This window comes from Schistocerca piceifrons, chromosome 1, assembly GCF_021461385.2.
Source record: "Schistocerca piceifrons isolate TAMUIC-IGC-003096 chromosome 1, iqSchPice1.1, whole genome shotgun sequence".
Classification (NCBI taxonomy): domain Eukaryota; kingdom Metazoa; phylum Arthropoda; class Insecta; order Orthoptera; family Acrididae; genus Schistocerca; species Schistocerca piceifrons.
The window spans coordinates 629,570,910-629,596,327 of record NC_060138.1 but is presented as its reverse complement, the minus strand read 5'-3'; the positions used below and the strand labels follow the sequence as shown (position 1 = coordinate 629,596,327).

At 38.4% G+C, this 25,418-nt stretch overlaps 1 protein-coding gene across 1 annotated transcript in view; it reads right to left on the bottom strand.

The window, feature by feature from the left end:
• Positions 1–25,418, bottom strand: part of LOC124804717 (cleft lip and palate transmembrane protein 1-like protein) — a 149,549-nt gene that overhangs the window by 61,620 nt on the left and 62,511 nt on the right. The window contains exon 3 of the mRNA XM_047264994.1: positions 22,712–22,904. Coding sequence (XP_047120950.1) covers positions 22,712–22,904 — 193 coding nt within the window. The remainder of the gene's footprint in view (positions 1–22,711; positions 22,905–25,418) is intronic.

Below are 25,418 nucleotides of genomic sequence, written 5' to 3'. Positions count from 1 at the left end.
GGGGCAACAGTCTGGATGATTGACTGATCTGGCCTTGCAACACTAACCAAAATGGCCTTGCTGTTCTGGTACTGCAAACAGCTGAAAGCAAGGGGAAACTACAGCCGTAATTTTTCCCGAGGGCATGCAGCTTTACTGTATGGTTAAATGATGATGGCGTCCTCTTGGGTAAAATATTCCGGAGGTAAAATAGTCCCCCATTCAGATTTCTGGGCGGGGACTACTCAAGAGGACGTCGTTATCAGGAGAAAGAAAACTGGCGTTCTAAGGATTGGAGCGTGGAATGTCAGATCACTTGATCGGGCAGGTAGGTTAGAAAATTTAAAAAGGGAAATGGATAGGTTAAAGTTAGATATAGTGGGAATTAGTGAAGTTCGGTGGCAGTACGAACAAGACTTATGGTCAGGTGAATACAGGGTTATAAATACAAAATCAATTAGCGGTAATGCAGGAGTAGGTTTAATAATGAATAAAAAAATAGGAATGCGAGTAAGCTACAACAAACGGCATAGTGAACGCATTATTGTGGCCACGATAGGTACAAAGTCCACACTTACCACAGTAGTACAAGTTTATATGCCGACTAGCTCTGCAGATGATGAAGAGATTGATGAAATGTATGATAAGATAAAAGAAATTACTGAGATAGTGAAGGGAGATGAAAATTTAATAGTCACGGGTGATTGGAATTTGATAGTAGGAAAAGGAGGAAACTTAGTAGGTGAATATGGAATGGGAGTAAGGAATGAAAGAGGAAGCCCCCTGGTAGAATTTTGCACAGAGCATAACTTAATCATAGCTAATACTTGGTTTAAGAACCATGAAAGAAGGTTGTATACATGGAAGAACCCTGGAGATACTAAAAGGTATCAGATAGATTATATAATGGTAAGACAGAGATTTAGGAATCAGGTTTTAAATTGTAAGACATTTCCAGGGGCAGATGTGGACTCTGACCACAATCTATTAGTTATGAACTGTAGATTAAAACTGAAGAAACTGCAAAAAGGTGGGAATTTAAGGAGATGGGACCTGGATAAACTGAAAGAACCAGAGGGTGTACAGAGTTTCAGGGAGAGCATAAGGGAACAATTGACAGGAATGGGGGAAAGAAATACAGTAGAAGAAGAATGGGTAGCTTTGAGGGATGAAATAGTGAAGGCAGCAGAGGATCAAATAGGTAAAAAGATGAGGGCTAGTAGAAACCCTTGGGTAACAGAAGAAATATTGAATTCAATTGATGAAAGTAGAAAGTATAAAAATGCAGTAAATGAAGCAGGCAAAAAGGAATACAAACGTCTCAAAAATGATATCGACAGGAAGAGCAAAATGGCTAAGCAGGGATGGCTAGAGGACAAATGTAAGGATGTAGAGACTTATCTCACTAGGGGTTAGACAGATACTGCCTACAGGACAATTAAAGAGATGTTTGGAGAAAAGAGAACAACTTGCATGGATATCAAGAGCTCTGATGGAAACCCAGTTCTAAGCAAAGAAGGGAAAGCAGAAAGGTGGAAGGAGTATATAGAGGGTCTATACAAGGGCGATGTACTTCAGGGCAATATTCTGGAAATGGAAGAGGATGTAGATGAAGATGAAATGGGAGATATGATACTGGGCAAAGAGTTTGATGGAGCACTGAAAGACCTAAGTCGAAACAAGGCCCCAGGAGTAGACAACATTCCATTAGAGCTACTGTCAGCCTTGGGAGAGCCAGTCCTGACAAAACTCTACCATCTGGTGAGCAAAATGCATGAGACAGGCGAAATACCCTCAGATTTCAAGAAGAATATAATAATTGCAATCCTAAAGAAAGCAGGATGTGAAAATTACCAAACTATCAGTTTAATAAGTCACGACTGCAAAATACTAACGCAAATTCTTTACAGATGAATGGAAAAACTGGTAGAAGCCGACCTTGGGGAAGATCAGTTTGGATTCCGTAGAAATATTGGAACACGTGAGGCAATACTGACCCTACGACTTATCTTAGAAACTAGATTAAGAAAAGGCAAACCTACATTTATAGCATTTGTAGACTTAGAGAAAGCTTTTGACAATGTTGATTGGAATACTTTCTTTCAAATTCTAAAGGTGGCAGGGGTAATATAAAGAGAGCGAAAGGCTATTTACAATTTGTACAGAAACCAGATGGCAGTTATAAGAGTCAAGGGGTATGAAAGGGAAGCAGTGGTTGGGAAGGGAGTGAGACAGGGATGTAGCCTATCCTCGATGTTATTCAATCTGTATATTGAGTAAGCAATAAAGGAAACAAAAGAAAAGTTCGGAGTGGGTATAAAAATCCATGGAGAAGAAATAAAATCTTTTAGGTTTGCCGATGACATTGTAATTCTGTCAGAGACAGCAAAGGACTTGGAAGAGCAGGTGAACGGAATGGACAGTGTCTTGAAAGGAGGGTATAAGATGAACATCAACAAAAGCAAAATGAGGATAATGGAATGTAGTCGAATTAAATCGGGTGATGCTGAGGGAATTAGATTAGGAAATGAGAAACTTAAAGTAGTAAATGAGTTTTTCTATTTGGGGAGCAAAATAACTGATGATGGTTGAAGGAGAGAGGATATAAAATGTAGACTGGCAATGGCAAGGAAAGCGTTTCTGAAGAAGAAAAATTTGTTAACATCGAGTATAGATTTAAGTGTCAGGAAGTCATTTCTGAAAGTATTCGTATGGAGTGTAGCCATGTATGGAAGTGAAACGTGGACGATAAATAGCTTAGACAAGAAGAGAATAGAAGCTTTCGAAATGTGGTGCTACAGAAGAATGCTGAAGATTAGATGGGTTGATCACATAACTAATGAGGAGGTATTGAATAGAATTGGGGAGAAGAGGAGCTTGTGGCACAACTTGACTAGAAGAAGGGATCGGTTGGTAGGACATGTTCTGAGACATCGAGGGATCACCAATTTAGTATTGGAGGGCAGCGTGGAGGGTAAAAATCATAGAGGGAGACCAAGAGATGAATACACTAAGCAGATTCAGAAGGATGTAGGTTGCAGTAGGTACTGGGAGATGATGAAGCTTGCACAGGATAGAGTAGCATGGAGACCTGCATCAAACCAGCCTCAGGACTGAAGACCACAACAACAAAATGTAGTCTCCTTGTACATTAATGCACTTGGTCCAACAATGTTCCAGTTCCTTGATCCCATCTCGAAAATGAGTCCTCCAGGCCTGAAAAATAGTTGTCAACTCCGGCTATCAATTCTTCGTTTGAAGTGCATCTTCGTTCAACAAGAAAAATTTTCAGTTTTGGGAGGAGATGGAAGTCTGACGGAGCCACATCAGGTGAATAAGGTGGGTGTACCAACAATTCATAGCTTAGTTTGTGTAATTTCGCCATTGCGATGGCACATGTGTGCGGGTGCGCATTGTCTTGTCGCGGCACCCATCCTGCAGATAATTTTTTCATTTCTAATTCTTCAGTTAATATGTGATATACCCTTTCAGAGGACATATGCTTTCATACCTTTCTTTACGAAGTACTTAATCACTGCTCGAATCTCGATTTTTTCCATCTTCACACATTACTACGTGGGAACAACAACATAATCACATCATCACCACAGCTCTCTTCCAAGAGCAACTTACGTGGCACGTGTTTACAGGCAACAGTCCAATGAATATCATATGAACAACTCGTTGTGTTAGTGCTGACCTCTCCCGGTTATTCCAAGAACTTTTCAAACCATCCTTTTACATCTGATGAGACAAGCATGGTTAAAATGACTAAGTGTTCAAAATTGTCTCTGCTTCTTTGGTAACTCCATTTTACAACAGTTACTGAATAGATGCTCTCCATTTTCCTCTGTCCTGTGCCACTTCCTTGATCCATGTTTAATGTCATCCAGCATTTCTAAGTCCCCTTCTTCCTCTGCCCCTTTTTCCTGTACTCTTGTCTTCAATGGCTCTTGGTTGCAGACAATTTCTTCACAATATAAGTCCCAGCCAATATTTTCCTCACTCTTATCATTTCCACTAGTTGTCTTTGCTCTCCTATTCTTAGAAGTACTTCTTCATTCATGATTCTATTATTGTATTACACTTTAAGCATTTTTCACCAACACGCATTTCAGTATTATTCCAAGTATATTTCCATATTATTTTCGACTGTCTATTATTCCCTGCCATATGATACTAGGCTCCAGACAAAACATTTTGTGAATCTCGTTCCGAGTTCTATCACAACTCTGAGTGTTACCAACAAACCTTTCACTCATTTATGCTACTCTTCTTATTTACTCCACACAACTTCCATTCTCTGTCACTACAAACCTATTACTTGTTACAAGGTCTTTCCATCCAGTAATATACTGAGGGAACCACCACATTTTCTAATTCTCGTAGCTTTGGTCTTTCCTACATTTATCCTTCTTCAATACTCTTCCCCACCTTAATGCCCCTCTACACTTTCTTCATTTGATTCAGCCAATACTGTTTGATCAATGCATACTTAACTGACTTAATGCTGTTTTTATTATGCCTCTTGCTTTTTCTAATGTGTTGTGTGTTAGATTCTTAACATAAATATTCAGAAGTGTATATGAAAAACATCATTATTTTCTACGATATCTTCCGATACTAGGTTCATATGTTCCTCATTGCCAATCCCTTCTATTGTTATTTGTCCTGTAAACAGTTTCTCAATCAGTATTCATGCCTTTCAGACTACATCAATATCTTTACAGGTCTTCATGAGGATACCAGAGTACATTATAACTAACTTCATTTCCCAATCAACAAAACAGGTACAAACCCCTGTTAACTTCTAATTCTCTTTATACTACCATCCTCAACTATCCAATAGCTGAATTTTTCTTTTCGAATCTTCAGAGTACAAGCCTCCATAGGGCCTTTCTAATGTGGCAAAAGCAACTATCTGTCCTACAATATGCATTCTTTGCCATTGTTTTACTTACTAAACAAACTTGAATGGCTTTAACTAAATCTTCAAGCCCAAATGCCCCCATCACACATCATATTAAGATGGCTGGTCAGTCTAGACATTCTGTTTTTTCTCAGTGATGTTAATGCTTCAATTTGATATTTTATCACAGCTCATTGCTCTTCTTTTCCTTTGGACCTGAATGGCATGCTCCAATTCCCACCACAGTATCTTTGGTCCGCAGCTCACATCTCATCACATTCTAATCTAAGCTCCAGTCTTAGTCATGTATGATAATCTCCTTATGCTTCATATTTCTTTGGGGTACTTCTTCCATATCTTTTTGTTCCCTTTTATGTAAGCTGTCGTCTTCTTATTTTTATTGAGAAGGCCATTTTAGCTGACTTTTCTTGGGCTTCATTCATTAGCTACATAACTGTGCTCTATATTTCTTCTAATTTACCTGGCTTTTCCAGTTCTGCAGTCTCCTCACATAGACTTCGTATCTATTCCACTCTAGCCTGACAAGGTAAACTGAATAGTTCATTGTTTATTATTCCTCTCCTATAGAATGTTCATTGTTTCATTTCCCTGTTTATCCATTTTATCAAAAATACCTGATGCATCCACGCATTCTGATTCTTTTCCTTATTTTCCCAATATGTTCTTCTAAAGTTTCAAAACTATATTTTTAATCATCTTCCATTCTTTTGATACAGTCATATTCTCCACTCAATTTTCCAGTATTTCTTCAATGATTTGAGTGGAGGATTTAGATCCTCCAGTGGTCAAGATTGTACCAGAATAAAAACAAGCAAACAAACAAGTCTTCTCATATGTCAGTCCTTTTAAAAAAAAAAAAAAAGAGCTTAGAAAATATGACAGAGCTCAAAGAAGAAATACATAAAAATACATGCAGCTGTCTGATCACTACACTAAAAATAAATGAGCCAGCCACACTGCAACACACTAAAACCTCCATGCTAGAAATTTAGTCTAGAGTCTGGGCAACTCAGAAGATTTTACAATGTGTATCACACTTTCCTCACTGACAGCCAAAATTGATGCTAATTCCCCATGTAAATTCTCTCCTGCCCTCTAATCAGGATATAAATCACACATTGGCAAAAAATGGTGTACTGATATGGATACTCCACAAACTGGTGGGTCCTCCACCAGAACAGAGCACCATCAATCAGATTGGAAGGCGTATTTCCATTCCCAGGCACTAGATTTCAATCTCCAAAGCTTATTTTCTGCCACTTCCAATTAGATTTCCTCTCACTCACTTATGATCTTCTGACACATAAAAGAGGAAATGACTTCAGAAGAGCAGCATATTTTTCTGCAATACATCCCTGACAACTGTCCTTGTCTGCTATGTCAGCTGCTTCATTTGTCTTGATCCTGTTGTGCCCTGGTACCCAGCAGAATACTACATCCTGGCCATGTAGTAGAATAGGGATGTCCTGGACCACCCTAATCACATTCTCTGCTTGGTACAAGGGGCATTCGTTACGTAATAACACTGTTTTTTCTAAAGGCACGTTAGTTTTATCCAGGGTTTCAATACAACATATTATTCTCCACTCTTTTGGCTACGAAACTCTGTTTTCAACATAATCTCCATTCAATGTAATGGCCTTATGCCACCATACCCAGATGGGCTGTAAGCTCACATGGAACTACACTTCTGATAGATGTTGTAGCCAATGTCCTGCTGCATCAACAACCTCCCCCATCATCTGCCTACTACTTCCTGAGAAGTGCATCCATCACTGGGCCAAACAGATGGAAGTCAGAAGGCGAGAGATATGGACTGTAGCATGGGTTAGGAAGAACAGTCCGATGAGATTTTGTGAGCTGCTCTTTGGTGTACAGGCTTATGTGAGGCCTTGCATTGTCAGGGAGAAGGAGAAGTTCATTTGCATTTTTGTAGCAACAAAAATGCTGAAGTCATTTCTTCACTTTCCAGAAGATAGCACATTACATTTCAGAGTTGACCGTTGCACTATGAGGGTTGACATCAAAGAGAATAATCCCTTCAGAGTCACAAAAGACTGTACCCATGACTTTACCAGCTGAGGGTGCAGCTTTGAACTTTTTCCTCATAGGAGAGTTGGTGTGGCACCAGTCCACGGATTGCTGTTTTGTTTCCGGTTCAAAGTGATGAATCCATGTTTCATCACCTGTGATGATATTCAACAAACAATTGTCACAATCAGTCTCATAATATGCAGGTAGTTCTGCACAGATAATCCTTTGTTGCTGCTTATGGTCTACTGTTAGACAGCGAGGGACCCAAAGGGCACACACATTTGAGTAGCGCAATTGGTGGACAAGTGTCAGCACTACCATCAGAGGCATCCAGTTGTGCAGTGAAGTGTCTGCTTGTGATCCGTCGATCGTCTCCAATGACAATGTCCACACATTCCAACATTGCAGGGGTCATACCTGTGCCCAGCCGGCTGGCATGCAAGAGACTGGACAGGTTTGCACAACCTTGCTGATGGACACCTTGCCCAACGACTCACCATGCTTTTGTATATTGCTAGGTCTCTGTAGATATTTTGCAAGTGCCTGGTCTGGTTTTCCTTCAAAAGAAACTCAATTACAGCCCTCTGCTTGGAACACACCTCCACTGTAGACACCAATTTGAAAGCTACCTATAGTACTGCGATCTATCAGAACTTCATGAAACTATAGGGGCTGCAGTAGGAATATTTCATGATGTCCCACAACAAATTCCGCATATTTTCAAATGAAGTTGGCTGAGAAAAAAAAGTGTTACAATATTTACTGAATGCACTCATATATTGGAGAAATCATTTGGAGGGCACTAAGGCAACTAGCAAATGATAAACTTTTCTCCATCACACTGATCTGGTGCAGTGCCTATTTCATGTAATTTTGCAAGTAGTTAAGTCAGTCCACCTACATAGACTGTGGAATAAAATTTTGGGAACTGTGTAAATTATTGTACAAAAATTAACTGTAAACATTGCTAGAAGTGCCATCTTCCTTAGAAATTGTCATATCTAAAATTACTCTGAGCCTGGTGCAAAATATTAGTATTTACCACAATAATTCCTAAAAGATAGTTAATTTGCACAAATCTGAAAGGACCAAACTGCTAACAAATGGTTATTAGAAGCTAATCCATTGATGGGCGAGCAGCTGTATGGTATATGGTATATAGACGATTGTTGTAGGGACTATGTCGTCTTATATGCTTGCCACACCAGAATCAGTTGTCACCTGATATAAAGTGGTGGCTCACCAGTCTTAGTACAGAGGTTCAGAATGAGGCTGTTCCTAGACGCCTCTGTAACCAGCACGATTCCCAAACAGTGAACCATATTGAGGATCTTGAAGTAAGAATGTCGAACTGACCCATAGACTCCATAACCATAATCAAGCATGGATAAAAGTGGAGTAGATAAAGTCACTCTGTTTCCCATGTCTTATGGGGTGCAATTCTTTTAGATCCTTTAGGGCTGGTAACCAACCAAGTTTTTCATCAAAAATGAGGCCTTCGATTCTCACCTTTTTTTTAATAGTGTCCCTCATTTTAATTTCTGAAAGTTTAAAAACACAGGGTGAGAAAATTAGAAACCAGTATTGTTCACTCATTTCTCCAGCCTGTTAAAAGTTAGTTGCTTTGTGGTAGCTGGGAAACTGTAAGAAGAGCAAACATTGAAAATCATCCTCAAATCAGGAGTACCGTACAAGGCTCCTTACCATGGGCAGAATGTCATTAATGGTACTTAAAACACTACCTTATATAAAGTGATTTGATTGGAAATTACTTACCCTATATCCAGAATAACATAGAGACAAGAAGGAAAGAACAGCACAATTCAAAGACGAAAGCTCCACACATGAAGCTGCTTGAGCTTGGCACATGAAGTTGCTTAAGGATATTATGCCTCAAATGAGTGTAGTAGGCTCTCTCAAGATTGAAGAAGGCATGTGTTAGGTTATGGCTGCACAAGGACAGGTGCAAGCCACTTTCAACAAGATCAGATTATCGATGGTAGATGGGTCTCAAGCTCTGTGGACCCAGATGAGGCACTGCTTGATCATGCTTTACAATCTTATCTGTAAAAGTGGTGAGGACAGTACCATGATAACTACTTAGGCATGTACATCCTTCACAAGTTTGAGGGAAAAATTGGAACACCATCTTTTCATGAGTTTGGGAATTGTCCTAATTCAAAATGAAACCAAACACATCAAGTAGGGTTGTTTTAGTGTTTGGACTGATATTCAGTAACATGCTGTAATGAAGGCTGTCATTGGCTAAGTGATGTATCAAATGCAACAGGCAATACTGAATCCAACTTTTTACTGAGAAAGGGCAAGTAACACACTCCACCATTAGTAGAACTGAGCCAAACCACCCCCTCTATACTATCATTCAATATTGAAGGATAGCTTGATGCTGACTTGCCAACAACAGTTACACAAATAAAATACTCCACAACAGCCTGGAAAATACCCTCTTCACCAGTCTGAAGAATACCATTCTTCATTTCAGCAGCAATTACGCACCTTCGCCTGAAATCCTCCTAATGGTCTCTTATACAATCAATAGCTTTGTAAAATCATTTAAGGAATAAGATGCTATTTTGTTCTCATGTCTTTGAAGATGAGGTTCTCAACTGATAGTCTCTCCTTGAACCTCTGCAGTGCCATACGTTTGTCCCTGATAGTGGGGCAATACTGCTGAAACCATGAGGCAACAGACTGTGTGTTAGTTGTCCTGAATATTATAATACAGATATATCAGTGGTGTGAGAGATTGTGCTAGTGAGGAACTGTACATTCCTGGACACTGTTACTACATTCAAACACAGTCAACTGGCTGTACAGCATCTTTTGCCTTGTTGGGCATCCATCTATGTGGCTTTCTTTCATCCACTGCTCTCCATAACAAAAAGGGTGATGGTGGAGAAAGGCTCTATGGAAGTGCTAAAGTGCATGCTCTGACTAATGTTCAGAAGACACTAATCATCCGCTAACAAGAGGCTCTCAACAACTCGACCCTTGGAGCAAATGGTACAAGAACCCCATACCACATGATGTGCATTAAAATCCTCATAGAGGAAAAAATCGAGGGGAGGTTTGTGATAAGGATACTCAGTCTCTCTTGCTCAACTGGTTCATAGGGATATCAGCAGGAGGGAAATGCAGCAACTCTCCACAGCACACACCATGTAATAGAAACTGCTTTTAGACACACTTTTACAAGGACACACAAAGAAGGATATATGTCATCTGCAAAGATGGCTACTACTCCATCTATAGCTCTCATTCCACTTAAATCACCCCTTCTGTGAAAGTTACAATCCCATAGCACAGGATGTCAGGTAATGTAAAATGTATTTCTTGAAAAAATCTCAAATGATGACTCTGTGCTAGTAATCTGGCTCCCTCCTGTATTTTTCAAACACAGTTTATTTTTTGGTATGATGATACACAATATCAATAAGAAATTACCAGTTTTGGCCCTCACCATTCCCCTTCAGATCATAAGAATGATGATCAGAACATGGCCACTGATGGACGAATCTCCTTTGCCTGACAAAAAAAGGAGGAGGACATAAAATGAAAACTCACTCAATGAGAGAGTATGATATGATATGTTATTTCAGTGATCATAAAATCAAGACAAATTTACAAAGAACTTGGCAGTATGAGATCACTTATCACCACAATGTTGCAGCCACTCCAGCCTGAATGCTTTGACTGATTCAGTTGGGAAGGGTGTCACAAATCTATTGTATCTTTTACTGAGGCAAGCCGGCATGCAACTGTTTTAACTGGTCTTTGATATCCTGGATACTGCCATTGGGACAGTCATGGGGATTTTTCTGACCATGGGTGTAACTCAACATCATGCAGAAAGTTCACGGAGATATGTGCCATGTTATTGGAATACATTGCCCTGTTGAAAAATGACACCATGATACTGTTGCACAAGATGAAACAATAAGGCTGCAGCATGTGAGCGATGTACCACATGTGACGAAGCAAGCTCGGATATTTTTCCTTCCCCTCTTGTTTTGTCTTATTTATCACTTGTGACGAAGCAAGCTGGGATATTTTTCCTTCCCCTCTTGTTTTGTCATCTGCCTAATTAAATTCGTTTTTTCATTTTTGAACTAATTATCATTAACATACACGAGTATAATCTGTATTTTTATAAAAGAGAAAGGTTGGCCCTCAGTTTTAAAGAATATAACACCAGATCTAATTTTGCGCTTAGTTTTATGTATGTAATTGATTTTCTACTTTATTTTAACTAGTCCTAGTTAGTATCTTTTGTCATAGGGTGAAATCAGTAATTGTTTCGTAACTTAAATTCTACTGTTGACATACAAACAAATACAAAATCTGTACTAATTATAAATATTTGGAGGAACAAATAACAGTATTCTTCAAGTATTTATTTGGCTCTATTCGAAAACATGTTAGCAAAGCCAGACCTTAATTCCAAAGTATTTAACAGTTTTGTCAAAAGAATTGTTTACATTACTGTATTTGTTAATTTCATGACATAATTCAGCTTAACCCTTGTAGTAGAAGAAACCAGTTTTTTTATGTAGTCAGTTAATTTAATGTGTTAAGTTTTAATTGTAATTTCTGTACATTTAACTTTGAACAATGTGTAGTTTCAGCACCTATTATTGTAATGATATATAAGGGCCCGATTTTTGGTCATGGCACAGACAGTCCATGGCCGAGTTTCAGATGAGGAACCTGTGTTGGTTACAAAGACAACAATGCATCAACTTAACAGTGAAATAAGTGTTACACCAATAGGCCGTGTGTTAAAGCAATGACAGTGTCTGTTCAATTCATTTGAAAGACTGAACTGTACGGTTAGGCTTTTACTGCTTGTTGATGTTCAATAGGAACCTATTGCAGCAGTATGTGGATGTTTGCCTGCTAACTATTAATGAGGCTTATGGAAAGTTAGAACAATAGTGCACTGGCCATATTAAATGTGTATATGGGGAGGGGGGTTGTGAAAAGTGAAAGTAAACTGCTGTGAAACACAACTGTGCCTCTGTCGGCTACATTGTTTACAGTAGAAAGTACTTGCACTTACAACCCCTAATTTTTCAGCCAGTACGTCGACACTGAGGACAATCAACAAATAAATAAAGCAGGGCGAGCCATCGCACAGTATGCTGTCTAACTTCCCTCAGTCACTACCAGGTGTGACATCAAAAGTAACACTGCTGTACCTCTCCAAAACCTTGGAAGACAGGGACCTCTTCCCAGGTCACCGCAATAATGTCATCAATGGCCATACAAGGTAGTACAGAATTGGGATTTATTGCTAAAAACAGTGCAATGCCATTAGTCTGCAGTCCATGCTTCCCAGTTATGGCATCACTCCAAATGCAGCCACTTGTATTGTGGTGTTAATGACACCCTATGCATGGGATGCCAGTTCTCTAGACTGGCTGCTGCTAGTCTGTGATCAATGGTGTGGGGTGATACAGAACGTTGCAGGGAGAACACTACTGCATTACTTGTTCTTAAACGGCAGGGACAGACGCGAAGGGTTACAGTATGCTCAGTGCACAATAAGTCAGTCCAGTCAGTCTTGGTGGACTAGAACCTTGATGACATCCACATGCAACCTGACATCAGGCCACCGTCAAATCCAAATGCCCCACAAATTATGGACATCGCATGACTTGACCTGCTGGCCATGTGGAGATCCACAATGAGACCTGTTCAGACTCTCTCAGGTGCAAATAATGCTGTCTCACATGAGCACGCGGCATCTCTGTATTCTCCATGGTGATTGCTCAACATCTGACACTGTTCATGCTCCCTTACATATTCTACCAGCCTTGTAACACCACTAAACATGAACAGCATTAATGTAATCTGCAGCCAGCCTACCTGTCATAGACAACTGAAACTCTAATTATTTACACATCTGCCATTGGTGCATAGGTGTATAAAGTTATATTGATATCCGACAATGTCTCCTGGGGACTGAAATTGTGTGGGATTGTGCCAAAAAATAAACTATTTTCAAAACAAGCATTTCAACAATCACTTATATCTCCAGTATGAACAAAATGTCAATCTTTCCTCTTGTATGTCCTGAACTCATTTATATTCCATTGTAAAATGGAGGCCATCTTATCAGTGAGGCTTTGAATTTTCTTTTCACCTATCTTTCCATCAGGACAAGTATGCTGTGACAGGAAACGATTTTTGGATGGGCTTGTTAGTTGTCTTGGGAAGATTTCAATGAGCATAGTGTTTGTATTTGTATCTGCATCAGATTCAATTCTTAAGCCAACTGCAGCATGGTTTAATGCTTTGGGCTATTTCTTTTCATTTTCAACCCCCTCAATATAGCTTAATGGCTTAAGCATTGTGAACACACTGACTAATTTTGGCCTATATGACAGTAAGGATGAATTTCTGTCTTGGGAGGTAAGTCTGTCTGCAAACTTTGATGGTTGTGTAGGGGAGATATGATAATTCGTTTTATGGAAACCCCAGTATTGCAATTCCATTTCCATGTGCAGGTATTTGTGGCAGCTATAGTTGGCAAAGTATACATTGAGGAATCACTTTCATGCATTGTTAGTATGGTCAGTTACATTACAAATCTAGACTGTCCCTGAACCGTGTGTGTGTAAAAAAACAAAGATGAGGTGACTTACCGAACGAAATCGCTGGCAGGTCTGCTTGTGTCTGTATGTGTGGATGGATATGTGCGTGTGTGCAAGTGTATACCTGTCCTTTTTTCCCCCTAAGGTAAGTCTTTCCGCTCCCGGGATTGGAATGACTCCTTACCCCCTCCCTTAAAACCCACTTCCTTTCGTCTTCCCCTCTCCTTCCCTCTTTCCTGATGAGGCAACAGTTTGTTGCGAAAGCTTGAATTTTGTGTGTATGTTTGTTGCTTCCAAATATGGCATCCTCCTTGTGTCTCTATTCTCTTGATTGTCCTTTTCATCCGGAGACACTTAACAGTCACAGCTCCAAAGAGCACAGTTACCTTCACAATTCATACAGAATACAAGAGCTTAAGAAGAGTTCCTATCTTCACGAGCAGTGTATCTAATTTTTCTCACAGTGTACATGCTGCTAACCTTGAAACAATACAATGTGTTAGGAACATATTGTCTCACGTTCATGCAAATGACCCATCCGTTATTTGCTGAGGCAATGTTCAAAAACTGGAAGTCACAACAAATGCAGGTGTCTTCCCTGGTCAACACACTCTAGCTTAATTATATTTTCGACTTCCATCATGCCAACATATTCTCACTCTTCCTTCAGTTCCTGCAAATTTACATTCATTAGGTCTTTGCATGATGCACATGCTAGAATTTAGAGTGTTGTGTAGTTCAGTCACAACCATATAATCACCTAACACTTTTGCTTTTGCACCTATTCAACTTAATGTGATGTACCAATTTCCACCATTAGTGTTCCATTCCTCAAGTGCTTGAAAGATTTCAGTGTACCTGCTAAGTGTGACAATTTTTCAAAATTTACTTCTTATCTTTTAATAATAAAAACACACTATGAGAGATGTAAAGTTCCTTGTTGCTCATTGGCCATCTTTTCTGAGCTGAACCTAACAGTGGCGTTTTCTGAAGTCCTTTTTCTCGAGTGGGTTTTACGGTTTCCAGATAGTATACCCATCCCAATGAGAACGTGTTTGTACATTGAACTGGATACCGTAGTACTCCCGCGTGCAGCTAGAGATAGGTTAATTCAGACAGAACCCTATAAATTGGACAAATTTTACATAACTGACGACACGTCGCACGATGGACACTGAAACACACACAGCGCTTACACTTACATTTGGCTTGGGGTGCTCACCACTCCCCAGATAAGAAACCACAGGTTCACCACACCTCATCTCAACCAACAAAGACTGAGGCCCCTGAAGTACTCACCATTTGGAACAATGCAAGAAGTATAAGTGACTTATCGAATGCCAAACTCATAACAAGCAATGCCTCCCCTTCTCCCCCCAAAGTGCTTTCATCATTTGAGGAGAACACTAATAGTGAAAAACTGTAGCTCCATTACACAACCCTTTCTATCCTAATTTTCATTTTTTTTTAATTTTTTGTAGAACATTTTCCTCTCAACAATTCTGAATATCTTACATTATTTTACTCAACAAGCTTCCTAGGTTCATAAACGCAATAAAGGTAACCTGATGTTTCTTTTCTTCCTGCTATTGATTAGCATAATGTTAGAAATGCTTCTGAGGTACTTTTATCTTCTCTAAAAACAAATTGATTTTGATCCAGAAGCACTGAATTCTTTTTCCTATCTTCTCAACAATTTTAAAATACGAGGTGTTGAACTATAAAAAAAACACACAGATAGCTTGGAGGAAAGGGGATACTGAAGGGGTACTGGTCTGAATCGGTGAGAAAAGGAATTTATGGTACAACTTAACTAAAAGGAGCTTATAATGGTAGAACACTTTCTGAAGCACCATGGAACTTGGTAATGAAGGGAAATGGAGGGCGGGAGGGGGTGAAAACTGTAGGAGGAGGCCAAACTCTAACTACAGGGAGCAGTATCAGTTGGATGAGGTCGTACTAGTGACACAGAGATGTAAAGACTTGCACAGGATCGACAGGTGGAGAGCTGCATTAAACCAGTCTTCAAGCTAAAAACCATAATAACTGCTCATGCTTTCTTCGGTTTGCAAGAAACCTGATAATTTGTCTCCTATTCAGAGATTCTGAACATCAGATCATTCTAGACTTTAAACCCTTATCTCTCAGACATCTCAAAGGCACATGATGCAGTAACTTAAATTTTCTATTGCTCTACCAAAATTCTGAGCATCATCCTTTTTGTTCATACCAGTCTTGCTATCTTCTTCTGTCATACTCTTGCACGGTTATTTCCTTTGAAGTCACTCAGTGAACTCCTTCCACAGTCTGATGTTTCCTTTGGAATTATGAGTGTTTTTTGCATCTGTTAAATTTTAAATCTTTTCTTCTCATTTCCCTGAAATTATGTGGTAGTGATTTTTTATAATTTGTTGTACTTCATAAATAATAGCTTTCACATATCAATGACAATCAGAAAAAGAGGAAAGTGAGGTGAAAATATCAGCAATCTCTGTAAACGACCAGCAAGATTTCCCCACAAATCAGAACTGTGCTATCTATACATAGAGAAAGAGAGTGATCCCAGCTTTGAATAGCAACTGATTCAAAGATAACAAAAGGAAATGTTTATGTTTTTCAGGACAGACCCTTCAATCACAGTGTAACAGGTCAGAAACAGATGTGTACGGCACCTTTTCAGGACTACTATTTTGGGATAGGGAGGGAGTGAGGGGTTGGGGTGGGGAAATGGTACCATACATACTAAGTTTTTAATGACATTTATTTAAAGCTCAGCCTGAAAACTCTAATACCATGTTGTGGTAGTACATATAGATGCCTGCTGCTGTCAGGAATTTGCTTTACTTTTGGGAACTATACAATCATTTAAATTACAAATTGCACACATTTTCCTGCATTTTATAACACAATGGAAACCATTCATACTGTTTATGAAGCATCTGTAGTATAAAAGATGGATCATAAATATCCATTGTAGATGCAATCACTGTTAAGAAGAGATATGCACACATGCAGACTGCATAAGTAGAAAGTAGGTCAATGACTATCATGGCACGGTGCTGTTTGCACTCGGATGCTGGGCTTGCTACTTTAGGCACCAAGAAATTGGAAAAAGAAGACTTAAATGCTTCTGAATTTGCAGATAACTTCACCATTTGGGCTGAAACCAACATTAAGTTACAGAGGAGATTGGATCTGTGGGACCACAAAATTCAAAAGGTTTGAGTTAACTGTGAGCAAAAGCAAAACAGTGGCAATGCAAATAAGTAAAGCACCAACTTCATGTAATCTAGTTTCTCCTTCTAAAATAATCGATGTTTCAACCCCTCTGCTAGGATCTTCTTCACAATGTTATGGTGTCCACTACTGCAGTGTTCTAGCAAAAGTGGACACCATAACATCCTGACAAAAATCCCAGCAGAGGGGTCAAAACGTTGATTATTTTAGAAGGAAATATGACAGGGCCTAAAAGTGTTGAAGAATTTATAAATAAATGGAGATTATGATTAAAAGCTACAGCCATTTGTTGTTGCAACACCTTGGACCTGTTAATCGGAAATCATAAACAGGAACGAAGAAGATACCCTAGACAATGAGACAGCCATAGTGAGACAATTAACATTTACCTGCTACTCTAATGTTTATTCCCTTCAAAAATTACTGAAACATTACAAAACTAGAACAGTCAATTCAACATAGTAAATTTTGCTTCTGTGTATCCATGAACATTTTTGGCGGAGAGGGAGTTACCATTTCAAAATAAATTTGTGAAGTTCTGTATTAAATAGGACTACTTCTGTCTCCTAAACAACATGGAAATGTCAACACTGACCAACCAGTAACATCCAATTGTTTTTGTCAACTTTCAATCTTCCAACTATATGCCACAGTAGTTTATCACAAAGATTGTCTTGGTAGCCAGTTAGACTACTGTCTGTTACAAATATATTACACGAGTAGTATAACACAGTTGTTGGCTCACAGAAAGGACTGCAAAACCTAACAGCCTAATATGAACGAAGTGCACTAATGTAGTAAATAGTTGTGTGGAAGTCTTTCGCATGGAGATTCTATGCCTTATTTTATGTTTTCAACTGTACAGGGGGCATCACCAAATTCATGCAAATTTAAATTTCCAGCCAAATTATTCTTCAGTTATGGATTGTCACTGGTGCTTCTGTGAAGAAGAAATGGTGTGTGTGTGTGTGTGTGTTTTTTTTTCTTTTTTTTATGGTGTTTGTAAAAGACTCCTCCTTAGTGCTTCCTTTGCCAATCGCTTGAACGAATTCATTAACATCAGACATGCTTGCAAATGAACGGGACAGGTTTGAATATCACCAGGATATTTGTCATGCGTCTAGTGAAGGACATACTAAACAATTGTGAAAGGTAAATGAAAACTTTTATCCTAAATGTATAAAAGTACCCTAAAATTGAATGTGCATGCCTATGAAATATATATCCTTCTAAAATCAGATTATTCTTTTGAAAATAAATCTTTTTAGTCCTACACGCAATTTAACATTTACTCCAAGTTTCTACCATCATTCATTTAGAAGATATATTCTTGTGAAATCACAGGAACCTTTTTGAAATATCATGTACTTAATATTTTGCAAATATAATTTTGTTTACACCTTAGAGACTGACGCACAGTATTATAACACCAGTACAGTGGAAGCTCACATAGTGGGCATACTACGTTTCAGAATCTTACTCGTAGTGCAAAACACTCGTTAAGCAAAACAATTTGTCTCATGTAAATTAATGTAAAATACAATGATGCATTCCATGCAGAAAGAAATTTTGTAGTAATCGTAGCAACTGCTTTATTGGGATGACTATTTTCAGTCTACAGTGCAACCGATTCTCATGCTTTCAGCATTTCTCTTATTGCACCAGAAGATTGCAGCCCTTTGCTGTTACCATTTCCTCCTCTTCCTCCCCCTCCTCCTTCTCCTCTGAAGAAATCCTCTCCACAGCTTCCAGTTGTGAAACACACTGCAACTCCATAAGCTCTTTGGTGGTCATTTCTTGGCTGTGATCGTTCACAAGCTCATTGATAGCACTGTTATCTACTTCTATTCCCATACTCTTGGCCAAAGACACAATCTCATTGACTACAGGCTCCACAGATAGTGACTCAAATGCCTCAAGGGCCACATTCAACAATGCACTCCAGCCAAAGCTTCTTCCAAGCAGAAGTGAGAGTTCTCTTGGTAACCCCTTCCCACGCCATTTTGATCATCTTGATGCAGGCAAATGATGTTTAAGTGGTATTTCCAAAACTATCTGAGAGCAAGATCAGTAGCTTCAGTCAACTGAAAGCAATGGTTGAAGAGCGTTTTAGTGTAAAACTCCTCGTCCATATGCTGGAGTAACGGAGTGGTGTTGGGAGGCAGAAATTATATCTTGATGAATTGAAATTCTTCAAGGAGGTGGTCTTGCAGAACTGGAGAATGGGCAAGAGCATTGTCCATAACAAGCAAGACATGGAGTGGCAGATTCATCTCAAGCAAATATTTTTTCACCAAATGACCGAACACTTCATTGATCCAGTCACCAACAAGATTGTGTGTCACCCAAGCCTTATTGCTGGACCTCCACATCACATTTAACCTGCTCTTCTGGACTTTACACTTCTTGAAGACTTGTGAGGTTTCTGAATGGTAAACAAGCAGTGGTTTAATTTTCAAATTGCCACTTGTATTGGTACAGAATAGCAGTGTGAGATGTCTTTCATTGGCTTGTAACTAGACAATGCATTCTCCTCTGCTGTTATAAAGGTACACTTCCGCATCTTTTTCCAGAACAGACCCATCTCACCACAATTGAATACCTGTTGTGGTAGATAACCCTCAGAATCTATGAGCATCTTGAAGTTGCTGATGAAGTTCTCTGCTGCCTTTGTGCCAGAGCTGGCTGCTTTGCCATGCCTCACAATGCTGTGGATGCCGGCTGTTCTCTTAAACTTCTCAAATGACCCACTGCTTCCACTTCTTGGGCTGCTGCTGATCCCTGTGTCATTTTAACGAGGTTGGCAAAAATCATTCTCACCTTCTCACAAATAGCGTCACCTTCCAACTGCTTTTCATTTATCCACTTAAGAAGCAAACTTTCAACACCATCCAGAATACTAAACCTTTGTTTAGAGACTCTTGTCACTCCCATTGAAGCATCCATCTCCTTAACATTGTCCTTGTTCTTGAGGATAGTGCAAATAGTTGATGTAGACCAATGTTATGTGTGCGCTACATCAGCAATGCTCACACCATGTTTGCACTTTTCAGTGATTTTACGTTTCATTTCAAGGCCATTTTCTCTCTCTTTTGGTCGTCTCCTTGTGGCTGTGATGTCACACTAAATCACCACCACTCATTATGCGAAACATCGCTCATTAAGGGGGTCATTTTTTTACAATTTGTCTTGGTCAATATGCAGATTGCACATTATGGGAGGTACTTGTTAAGCAAGATTTCGTGCTACTGGTGTGGGGTGTTGGAAACACACCAAGGTTTGAATTCCTCATAATGTCACATTGTGAAAAAATATCTATGTTGCAATATTGTTCTATTAAAGTCTTCAACTCTTTCAAGGTTCATAGACTTTCTACGCATTGGTAATATTAATGTAAACATTAACACTACAAACAGAAATAAAAAATAGAAATATTTCATTCTTTTCATGTTCAGTTGATGTATATCTATTAGTTCTGCCAAGTTCAATATTTTCTACATTATTTTATGTTTCATTCTGAATCAGAAATATGTTATTTATTGAAAAAGTCTTTTCATATTGTAACGATATGACTTAGACACAGTTTTTGTAGCTTTCACACAGAAAATTTTTGTTTTCACTTCTTTACTACTTGGGCACTTTGTACATTTTCCCTTCTTGTTTTTTTCATCATCCACATTTATGTTTGCAAGTCCTGGTCTTTCTGCTGAAAGAGCTTAGTTTTTCATCTTCTTGTGTTGTCATCTTGGACAGTTACTGTTCGATGGATTTGGGTAGGGATGTCGTCACTGCTCTGTTGCGCGTAAGTGATTGTGAACTCTTCTCCTAGTTCTCACATATCTTCTGGCCATATTCCTTGTAAATATTAGCTAAATATTTATTTCAGGAATATCCAGGATATGGAAAAGTGTTGCAGCGTCTTGTTTTTCCTGATGTGGACTAGATGGCACACCATTCATCAAATGTATTATTGCCTCCTGTTTCTGCGGAATTTTACATTGTGATAACTCCAGGCTTCTTTTGCACTCCTATGCTATTATCTATTTCATTGTCAAAAAGCATAGATGAAAGAAGTATTACGTTCTTGTTCTTTTGTGGCACATACAAAACAACTGCCAAATGCTTTCGAAATCCAAATACGCTACTGTTTACTTCAAATTGCTTCATATTCATAAATACAGAGGGAAGTTCAGTCACAGTAATAAATTCAGAAGGAAATTCAGGTGCTACAGTGGATAGACAGTCGCTTCCAAAGAAAAGTGTAGTTTTTCCCATGTGTAGTTCTTGTTACAGTTAGCCTGGAACAGTTCTAATAGTTCCCTATTTGGTGGAAGTTTATCTATTTTCTTTTTCCCTTGCCTGACTTTAATGCCATCAAGCTATGAATCAGAACAGCAACCAGTACAAACTCTTTATAGTGTGAAATGTCTCAGTTACAAAACCACATGTGGGCAGATTTCCTCTAGATGCTACTTATGTACACATTAGTACAGCCAAATATTTTTTCAAACATCCCTTCATCAAAAAACAAAAGGAACTACTCTAAATTTGGTTTTGTAATTCTGGCTGCACCTCTCGACCTGGCAGATGAATAATAGCATTTTGAGGTTATGTCCTTACATTCTTGGTGGAGGGTTCTTCATTCATTTTGTTGCTCCATCTTTTCCCATGTAGGAATTGTTCTTTTCAAAACTTATTTTATTTTCACTACCACCTGCTGTCTCTGTATCAGTTCCATGCTCAGTTCTTCGGACTAACCAGATGTTTCCAAATTTTAATTTATAATACATTTCTAACTATTTCAACTTCAAGTGATCCTTGTATTCCTTTCTCATTTTTTTCATATGTACACATACTGTAGACTTAGTTGTTAACATGGAGTGACAGAAAGCAAACTGACTCCAAGACTTAATTCACTTGGAAAGCAGCTATAATTGAGGTACTAAATAACAATGTGTCCATTTAATGTAACATGAAATGTGATAACAATATAATGGAAGGAAACATTCCACGTGGGAAAAATTATATATGTCTGTGTCTGTATGTGTGGATGGATATGTGCATGTGTGCGAGTGTATACCTGTCCTTTTTTCCCCCTAAGGTAAGTCTTTCCGCTCCCGGGATTGGAATGACTCCTTACCCTCTCCCTTAAAACCCACTTCCTTTCGTCTTCCCCTCTCCTTCCCTCTTTCCTGATGAGGCAACAGTTTGTTGCGAAAGCTTGAATTTTGTGTGTATGTTTGTGTTTGTTTGTGTGTCTATCGACCTGCCAGCGCTTTTGTTCGGTAAGTCACCTCATCTTTGTTTTTATATATAATGAAATGTGATAAAAATGAAATGACTGTAAAAATTTAAAAAAAACTGACACTTGGGATTATTCTGATTTTTGTTATACCGCGGTTGTTGCGGAGTGTCCTGAACACCCCAGTGTACGTTTCTGGCAACGAACAACAATGATTAATGAAATTTAGCGTATTCTAATTTAATTATTTACCTAACTGTTAGAAAACTAACAGGAGTTTTAGAGAATTACGAAAATTTAAACTAAGAATATGAGCAGTTTTTAGTGTGTGGGATGTTCACAGCACCCCAAGCTAACACTAAGGGTTAAAGAAACTTAAATTGGTGAAGATTTTCACGATGCACTGTACACAAGAATTACTTTCAGTTTTTTTAATTTCTGGCATGCAGTGCATGTAACTTCGAAAATAATCAGTGTATAGTTTCTCAAATGAAAGAGTGTTAAATCCCTTACTAAAGCACAACCACTTCTAATAGAATAGGATATTTATAGATACTATCCACAGACTTTTACTTTAGACAGCAAAGAAGCTTTTGTTCACATTGCAAGTGCTGCAAATTTAGCATGCTTTCGTATTGTAAACCATTCAACTATTGTGACATTAATGTTTACCTTACTCCCTAGAAGCTGAAATGTCGCTGCTTCAGGCACATGATACTGTGTTAGTCGAATCTTTGTGTAGACTGTTGTTGGAGTCTGGTGTAACTTAAAAAAATTATCATGTTCTTTTTCTTGAGTTAGCAGCAGATGCAGATACATAGATCCATTCTGCCGAGTGCTCAATGGTATGGTTAAATTCAATTCCCTGGAAAAAATAAATGGAAATAATTAGGTAAATACTATATCAAATTAAATCAAGCACTTTAAAAGAAAAATTCAAAATCAGTGTCTAAGAATGGTAGTTCCAATAGAAAATATGATCAATACTCTTACAATGACAGAGAATGCTACAAAAATAGTACATTTAAATGATAAAAAGGATAATGAAATAAATCATAAAATATACCATAAAAACATTCTAAAACATAAAATAGAAGATCGATACACTGATTACACATGGAATGAACTGTTTGCCATAGCAAGTGGTTTATTAATTTGTTAGCAGCTGTAACTTAATATCAATGGGTGTCAAAGAGAGACAGCACAATTAAAATTTAACATCTCATTCATGGGAGGTCACTAAAAACAAAGCTAAAATAAATTAAGAGTGTGGTGGAAATTTTAAAAAGAAGGAACTCAGTTTTCACCATAAGGGAAACCACATAAAACCTAAATCCAGATGTCTGGACAAGGATTTTAAGCACCTTCTCTAGGCCTGATCAAACGTGAATCTGGAGTCTTCACCACTGTGTCATTTCATTTCTGAAGTACATTATCAACCGACTGTTAAACAACACAGCGCAAAATTTCATATCGTTAACTATTAATTACAAAGAATTCACTTCACTATTATATCTTCTGTTACATCTGCTACAATATAGAAAGTATTTCTTCCTATAACAGCTATATTATGTCTTCTGTTACAGTCGATGATACAAGGAAATACCACATCTACTACGAATGTTCATACATTCGATATGGGATTACATAAATTCAATCTGACAATACTAACAACCGTTCTGTACGAATCTCACAGATAGAATGAATTTTCTTTTTTCTTCCTTGGCATAAACACCACTGTATGGCATACCTATTTTCTCTGAGCTAGGATGTCATAGCACAGAATAACTGCCCTTGTGTACCAGAAACTATCATCGCCATCCTGTGTTGGAGACACATGGCATTCATCCAGGCCAGTATACATGTGCAAACAATAACAACTTCCAAACTATTTAAATTTCTAAACTAAGTAGCTAACATTTATCTTCACTGTGCTGATGACCATTTGTTGGCTAAGTAGATTTCAGGTAACACATCACTTTACCAAAAGTGATATGTTACACTACATATCCCTGCCCTTTGATGATTATGTCATCACAACTATATTACATAAATAAATAATATTTGTAGTTCTGAAAACCTTATAACATTAAAATAGTGACATACATCTCTTTTATTTTGTCGACTCTAAGCTTCTTGAACTGGAAGCTATTTACGCATAGCATCTGTATGGAACACCAAATTAATATACGTAAACTTTAAAAGCCTTTAAGCATGTTGTTGTTGTTGTTGTTGTTGTTGTTGTCTTCAGTCCAGAGACTGGTTTGACGCAGCTCTCCATGCTACTCTATCCTGTGTAAGCGTCTTCATCTCCCAGTACCTACTGCAACCTACATCCTTCTGAATCTCCTTAGTGTATTCATCTCTTGGTCTCCCTCTACGATTTTTACCCTCCGCACTGCCCTCCAATACTAAATTGGTGATCCCTTGATGTCTCAGAATATGTCCTACCAACCGATCCCTTCTTCTAGTCAAGTTGTGCCACAAATTTCTCTTCTCCCCAATTCTATTCAATACCTCCTCATTAGTTATGTGACCTACACATCTAATCTTCAGCATCCGTCTGTAACACCACAGTTCAAAAGCTTCTATTCTCTTTTTGTCTCAACTATTTATTGTCCACATTTCACTTCCATACATGGCTACACTCCATACAAATACCTTCAGAAAAAACTTCCTAACATCTAAATCTATACTCGATGTTAACAAATTTCTCTTCTTCAGAAATGCCTTCCTTGCCACTGCCAGTCTACATTTTATATCCTCTTTACTTCGACCATCATCAGTTATTTTGCTCCCCAAATAGCATAACCCATTTACTACTTTAAGTGTCTCATTTCCTAATCTAATACTCTCAGCTTCACCCGATTTAATTCGACTACATTCCATTACCCTCGTTTTGCAGTTGTTGATGTTCGTCTTATATCCTCCTTTCAAGACACTGTCCATTCCATTCAGCTGCTCTTCCAGGTCTTTTGCTGTCTCTGACAGAATTACAATGTCATTGGCGAACCTCACAGTTTTTATTTCTTCTCCATGGATTTTGATTTCCTACTCCAAATTTTTCTTTTGTTTCCTTTACTGCTTGCTCAATATACAGATTTAATAACATCGAGGCTAGGCTACAACCCTGTCTCACCCCCTTCCCAACCACTGCTTCCCTTTCATGTCTCTCGTCTCTTATAACTGCCATCTGGTTTCTGTACAAATTGTAAATAGCCTTTCGCTCCCTGTATTTTACCCCTATCACCTTTAGAATTTGGAAGAGAGTATTCCAATCAACATTGTCAAAAGCTTTCTCTAAGTCTACAAATGCTAGAAACGTAGGTTTGCCTTTCCTTAATCTTTCTTCTAAGATAAGTCGTAGGGTCAGTATTGC